This window comes from Oryza sativa, chromosome 12 (genome assembly GCF_034140825.1).
Source record: "Oryza sativa Japonica Group chromosome 12, ASM3414082v1".
NCBI lineage: Eukaryota > Viridiplantae > Streptophyta > Magnoliopsida > Poales > Poaceae > Oryza > Oryza sativa.
This window is the reverse complement of record NC_089046.1, coordinates 22,883,316-22,890,981: the sequence shown is the minus strand read 5'-3', so window position 1 is coordinate 22,890,981 and position 7,666 is coordinate 22,883,316. Positions and strand designations below refer to the sequence as shown.

The following is a 7,666-nucleotide window of genomic DNA, read 5'->3' as shown; positions in this document are numbered from 1 at the left end:
AGTTTGGGGATGATCCCCTCCATTGAATAATTTCTCATTCTGGATCCGTGCTAGGGATGGATCAATAATGTTATCCCAAACAGAAACAGCTAGTGTTAGGTACGGGTATGTGCTTCACGTGAAATGGGAAATATATACAATCAACGATGACTAATTTGGTAGTAAGCATACATGCATGGGCCAATTAATTAATTATGCTAAATGGATATAGTTTGATTCGATCAGCAGCTGAACGACTGATCGAGAGCAAAACACATGCATAATGCATAATGCATTAATTTATATATATGAATAGTAGTCGCTCGCTCGTGTATCACGCATAAATTATATATCAATGATCGATCACATGCAACACCGGCAAATTAAATTGACCCATCATCGATCCATCTAGCTAGCTATGCCTATATATATACGCCATATGCATGATAAATACGCAAGCTAATTAAGCTAGCTACATATATACTCTCTCAAAAGTTTACATTAATTGCTGATAGCTCATCATCAGTTTGATCGTGTCCGGAGGTGTGAGGTCGTCGGCGAGATGAGCTCCGGCGGCGAGGAGGGGAAGACGTCGTGGCCGGAGGTGGTGGGGCTGCGGGCGGAGGAGGCGAAGAAGGTGATCCTCAAGGACATGCCCGACGCCGACATCGTCGTGGTTCCGGTGGGGACGCCGGTGACCATGGACTTCCGCCCCAACCGCGTCCGCATCTTCGTCGACACCGTCGCCGGCACCCCCACCATCGGCTAGAGCTAGCTACTAGCCTCATCTGCCTGCCTTCAGCATCCTGCTTATCTTAATTAAATAATCACATGCACGCAAGTGATATGTACTGTGCATGTTTCGATCGATCCATCCCCCATCTGAATAATGTTGGTTTTACCCTACGCACGTGTTAATGTTTTTCTCCTACGAATAAATAAAGAGACCTTCATTTAATGCATGGTAGCCAACTACTCCCTCCGTTTCACAATGTAAGTCATTCTAACATTTCCCACATTCATATTCATATTAATGAATCTAGACATATATATCTATCTAGATTTATTAACATCAATACAAATGTGGGAAATATTAGAATGACTTACATTGTGAAACAGAGGAAGTACCTAGCTAATCTTTAGGAAACAACTACAAATAGAACGTCCCATTTTATTATTTTTCTTTAAAAAAATTTGGCGGTGTTTCGCCTCTCATAAACTAATGTTGTAGCATTTAGTGAAAAAATGTTTTAGTTCTTAAAAAGAAGTAGAACACAATTGGATAGTCATATGAAACAATTTGTTTCAACATATAAAACAAATTTTTTAAAACCATTCAAACATCAACAAGATCCAAGTGAAAATCGAAGAGAATGAAACACTATAAAAATACCCACTAAAACACTTCGATCTAACTAATAAAACATCTAAACCATTTTTGTTCGCTGGCATCGTGTTTCGCAAGCAGGCATGCTAAGACAGCCGCTAGCAAAAATACCATTTTTGTAGGCAGCAAACTAAAGAGGACAATAGATGAAAACATTTTTTGGGATAAAACAGTTGAAAATCGAGATGTCGTCGTATAGCGGCAGGGCAGGGTCGACGATAGCGGTCGGCCTGCGAGGGTCAACGGCCGTGGTCCGGAGGACCACCGCTGCCGGATCTACCTCCTTCACCGCCCCTCATCTTCGCCGCTGATGGACCCTAAGTTCCTCTCGACACTCAAGGCTGTTGTTGGCCCGATCTTTCGGTGAGTTGTGATAACTACGATTTGGGAGAAACGTTAACGATCCGACTACAACCGTACGAGACGTTGTGTTGCGCCTTAGCGATCGATACACCTCTCCGTGGGTTGTTGATCTTGCTGGTGCAGATCAACCCTATTCCTGCAAGCAAATCGAAGAAACAAGCAAGAACAAGATAAAAGCAATCTGATATTGCAAATAGGAATTTAATACAAATGATAAGTTGGGGTTCCGAATACAAGCAGACGGACGGTCTAGCCGACACGCGCGCTACAAGGAAGTAGCAATAGCTAAACTTTCATCTAAACAAAACCTGACTAACCCTGGAGGGGTTACTAGCTATTTAAGGGATGGAGGAGGTCAGAAGGGCGTCCTCCCTCTGTTTGGGGCACAGCCCCCCTTGGGCCCCACTTGGGCCGGGGTCCCAGACGAAGTTACAGGCCCATAGGCCCATTACAGACAATGCAGCCCCTTGTTTCTTCAATTGCGGCTCACTGAGATGGAATATCACAATGAGGCTGGATCCGTTGGAAAGAGGACTCTGAGAGCTTTCCATCAAGTACTCACGGGACGAAAACGGAGCTCGAATGGAGATTTGGCGGCCGTTTGAAGTCAGCAATGTTGCAGGTGGCCGAATTGGATTCCAGCACTTGGAAGACTTGATCTTGATATCTTCTTGTTCATCCATGATGTGAACAATGATTGTATCCATAGTAGCCATGATCACATCAGCCGCAGTCGAATCTATCCCCTACACTATCGCCACCCGTCTCCATTGCCACTATGGAGGAGGATATATGCCAAGGGGAAGCCATAGCCGGGAGGAAGTCGTTGCTGCCAGATCCCCACCATCGTCACCTGCCGCCATCGGATTCGCGCCACCGTGACCCGCTGTCGCCGGATCCATGCCCCCGTGACTCGTCGCCGTCGGATCCATGCCCCCGTGACTCGCTGCTGCCAGATCTGCACCGTCACGACCTGCCGTCGCCAGATCCGGACCGAGCCACCCCCTCCCCTCCAACCAAATCTAGGAGGGGGAGGGGAGAGCCAGGCCACCGCAACTGCTCTGATCCCTACAGTGCGACCGTCTCGTCGTCGTGGTCGCGTCCTGGACGGAAGCACACCGCCGCCTCCCCTCCGCTGCTGCCGACCTCCACTACGTGGCTCTCCTTGCCTCCGCCAAGCATGGCCAAGTCGTGCTGCCGCTGCCGCCGAGCGCCGCCATCATTGACCGCCGCCGCTGCACCCCTTCGCTGCTACTAGCTAGAGAGAGAGAGATAAAGAAAGAAAGAAAGAAAGAAAGAAAGAGAGAAGGGTTGGATCTGAGGGGTCGAGGAAAAAAAGAGGGAGCACGTGATGTTTATTCCCTCCCACGATTTTTGCAAGCGAGGCTCCCAACACCCCGCCAGTAAAAAATAGTTTTTTTTTACTGGCTGCATCTTAAGAGCACCACTTGCAAAAATACCTCTATTTTTGCTGGCGGCCCTCTTAACCTGGCCACCAAGGACGATCCATTTTCGCTGCTGGCCATTAGCCCCCAACCCTTGTTATAATTCCACTGGTGGTTTTCACGTATGGCCGCCAGAGAAAAAAATAAGTTGACGCCATGAAAAATCAATTTTGTAGTAGTGAGCGTGAGGAGCGGGTGGAGAGAAACGGTTGAGAGAGAGGAGGGGAATGCATAATATGGAAGGTGGGGGTGCGAGGGCTGGGCAGCGGGTGGAGCGAGGCGTGGGGCGCGGGCGCCCAATATTCTTGTTCCCATCGGGCGCCCGAGTCAAAGGGTTTTCGTAATCTTTACCACATCGGGAGCAGAGAAGTTGTTTTTATCGAAGTAAATTGTTTACTCCGATAATGGTGGAAGCAGGATGGCAGGACGTGCGGTGGGGTGGGGAGCAGGGAAGTTGTTTTTATCAAAGTAAATCGTTTACTCTGATAATGGTGGGAGCAAGATGATGGGACGTGGGGTGAGGTGGGCTTGGGCTGATGCATGCTTGGCGCTCGGAATACTAGGAGCATGCTGCGCTCCTAGTAGTATCTCTATATAATTCATAGATTTTTCTTTTGTTTTGTAAGGAGTACTCCCTCCATTTCATATTATAAATTGTTTTAACTTTTTTGGGTTTAACCAAGTTTATAGAAATATTAGCAACATCTATAATACCAGATTAGTTTTATTAAATGTAGCATTGTATGTATTTTGATAATATGTTGTTTTGTGTTGAAAATATTGCTATATTTTTCTACAAACTTGGTCATACTTAAAGCAAGTTTAACTAGGAAAAAATAAACCTACTTCATATATAAAGTCACAAGACCTTTTATCCAAAAATTGAAACTTTCAACTAAAAGTTCAAAAAAATTATACTCTTGGCTCAAACTTTCAATATAAAATCCAAAAACTGAAACTTCCCAAAAAAAAATCAAAAACTTTGTGCTCTTGGCTCTCAATCTTTCGATACGAAGTTACAGAATTTGAGAAAACTTTCAACTGAAACTCCTCACGAGGGTGTCAAGTAGGGATGAAAACGGTCGGAAACAATCGGAAAAAAGGCTCAACCATTACCATAACCATATTTTTCTCAGAAACAAAAACGATATCGGAAATATCGAAAAACCAGAAAGGGCAGCTACGCTGGATGGGCTCTCCAATTTATCTTAATTTAATAATTCCCTCAATAAGAAGAAAAATTATCCTCAGTCAATTTCTTGACCATTGTTCTACAATTTTACTTATAACCAAATTTTACTTATAACCAAATATTACTTATGACTTTATAGTAATAAAATCCCGTAGGCTGCAGCAACGTGCTGGATATCACCCAACAAACATAAAAAAAAAACATGCCATGTTCTAGTGAGCATCTTGATCGTGGTAGGATAGCTAGCTAAATAAAGGGTCGGATGCGATATGGATGCTAGCGAATAGAGCTTTTCTGAATCGTCATTAATACAAGGAAAGAGGGAGGAGGAACCAGAAGGAGAGGAGCAATAGTTTGGGGGATGATCCCCTCCATTAATTTCTCATTCTGGATCTTTGCTAGGGATGGATAAATAATCTTATCCCAAACAGAAAAGGCTAGAGTACGGGTATGTGCTTCACGTGAAATGGGAAATATATATACTATCAATGACGACTAATTTGGCAGCATACATGCGTGCATGGGCCAGTTAATTAATTATATATGCTAAATGGATTGTTTGCCTCGATCAGCTGCCGGACGACTGAGAGCAAAACATAATGCATTTATATACTCGCTCGTGTATCACGCATAATAATACTATACTACTCCTATGTATCAATGATCGATCACATGCAACACCGACAAATTAAATTACCCACCATCGATCCATCTATCTAGCTATGCCTATATATATACGCCATATGTATGACATATACGCAAGCTACATATACACTCTCTCCAAAGTTTACATTCCTGATATATAGCTCATCATCAGTTGATCGTGTCCGGAGGTGTGAGAGGTCGGCGATGAGCTCCGGCGGCAAGCAGGACGGTGCGGCGGCGGCGGGCGAGGAGGAGCGGAAGACGTCGTGGCCGGAGGTGGTGGGGCTGCCGGTGGAGGAGGCGAAGAAGGTGATCCTCAAGGACATGCCCGACGCCGACATCGTCGTGCTTCCGGCGGGGTCGCCGGCCGGTGACCAAGGACTTCCGCCCCAACCGCGTCCGCATCTTCGTCGACACCGTCGCCGGCACCCCCACCATCGGCTAGCCTGCCTCATCTGCCTGCCTTCAGCATCCTGCTTATCTTAATTAAATAATGATCACATGCACTCAAGTGATATGTACTGTGCATGTTCCGATCGATCCATCCTCATCTGAATCATGTTTTACCTACGTGTTAATGTTTTTTTTCCTACGAATAAATAAAGAGACCTTCATTTAATGCATGGTAGCCAACTACCTAGCTAAAAACAACTACAAATCGCACATCCCATTTTATTATTTTTCTCTTAAAAAAAATCGGACGGTGTTTCGCCTCTCATAAACTAATGTTGCAGCATTTAGTGAAAAAAATATTTCAGTTCTTAAAAAGAAGTGGAATACAATCGGATAGTCATATGAAACAATTTGCTTCAACATATAAACAAATGATTTAAAAAGAAGTGGTTATAAGAGGCTCAGTAGCACCATAGGTCGTGGATTCGACTCCTCATGGGAGCGAATTTTTCAGAATTTAATGGCTTTGTGCAGCCCTGGATTCAACTCCCCATGGGAGCGAATTTTTCAAGATTTAACGGCTTTGTGCTTTCAGTGGTAGGTAACGTATCCGTCGACAGCGAGGCGCCTGTGATGACTTTGTCCACTCCAGGATGAATTTGCCGGCCCAGTCTTCAAAAATGCTCATAGGGATAGGGTTTGCGTGCGTGCGATCATAGGGGTGATTGTGCGTGCGTTGTGAGTGTCTGTTTTGTACCATGTAATTCTAAAAAAAAACCATCAACAAGATCCAAGTGAAAACCGAAGAGAAAAAATGAAACACTAAAAAAAACCCATTAAAACACTTCGATCTAACTAATGAAACATCCAAACCATTTTTGTTCACTGGCATCGAGTTTCGCAAGCAGGCGTGCTAAGACAGCCGCTAGCAAAAATACCATTTTTGCAGGTGGCAAACTAAAGAGGATAGCCAATGAAAACATGTTTTGGGATAAAAAAAATTTGAAATTCGAGATGTCATCGTATGAGGGTAGGGTAGGGTCGACGACAGCGGTCGGCCTGCGAGGATCAACGGCCGTGGTCCAGAGGACCACCGCTGCCTGATCTACCTCCTTCACCGCCCCTCATCTTCGCCGCCGTGGAGGCGGATCCAGTGGTATCGAACACCACCCCAGTCAGATCTATCCCCTACACTATCGCCACCCGTCTCCTTTGCCGCTATGGAGGAGGATATATGCCAAGGGGAAACCATAGCCGAGAGGAAGTCGTTGCCACCAGATCCATGCCATCGTCACCCGCCGCCATCGGATTCGCGCCGCCGCAACCCACTGTCGCCGGATCCACGCCCCCGTGACTCGTCGCCGCCGGATCCGTGCCCCCGTGACCTGCTGCTGCCGAATCTGCACCCTCACGACCCACGATCGCTAGATCCGGACCGAGCCACCCCTGCCCTCCAGCCAAATCTAGGAGGGAGGGGAGAGCCGGGCCACCGTAGCTTCTCCCTGCAGCGCGACCGTCTCGTTGTCGCGGCCGCGTACGGGACAGAACCACACCACCGCCTCCCCTCCGCTGCCGCCGACCTCCACTACGTGGCTCTCCTTGCCGCCCCCAAGCATGGCCAAGTCATGTCGCTGCCGCTGAGCGCCGCCATCGTTGACCGCTGCTCCTGCACCACTTCACCGCTACTAGCTATACAGAGAGAGAAATCGCGAGAGATTCAGAGAGAGAAAAATAAAGAAAGAAAGAAAGAAAGAAAGAAAGAGAGAAGGGTTGGATCTGGGGGGTTGAGAAAAAAAAGAGGGAGCACGTGCTGTTTATTCTCTCCCACTACTTTTGCAAGCGGAGCTCCCAACACCCCGCCAGTAAAAATTGTTTTTTTTACTGGCAGCATCTTAAGAGCACCGCCTGCAAAAATACCTCTATTTTTGTCGGCGGCCCTCTTAACCCGGCCGCCAACGAAGATCCATTTTCGCTGCCGACCCTTGTTAAAATTTCGCTGGTTGTTTTCACGTATGGCCGCCAGAGAAAACAAATAAGTTGATGCCATGAAAAATCGATTTTGTAGTAGTGAGCGTGAGGAACGGGTGGAGAGAAATGGTTGAGAGAGAGGAGGGGAATGGATAAGATGGAGGGGGTGCGAGGGTGTGGGCGGTGGGTGGAGCGAGGCGTGGGGCGCGGGTGCCCGATATTCTCGTTCCCATCGGGCGCCCGAGTCCAAGGGTTTTCGTAATCTTTACCTATTATTAAAATTTAAGATGATTA

At 46.6% G+C, this 7,666-nt stretch overlaps 1 protein-coding gene across 1 annotated transcript; it reads left to right on the top strand.

Moving 5' to 3' along the window:
- Window positions 1-268: 268 nt before the first annotated feature.
- LOC112937351 (subtilisin-chymotrypsin inhibitor CI-1B) lies at window positions 269-937 on the top strand. The gene has a single exon (XM_026021872.2). The coding sequence runs from the start codon at window positions 542-544 to the stop codon at window positions 746-748; it is 207 nt and encodes a 68-aa protein (XP_025877657.1). The 5' UTR covers window positions 269-541; the 3' UTR covers window positions 749-937.
- Window positions 938-7,666: the final 6,729 nt, after the last annotated feature.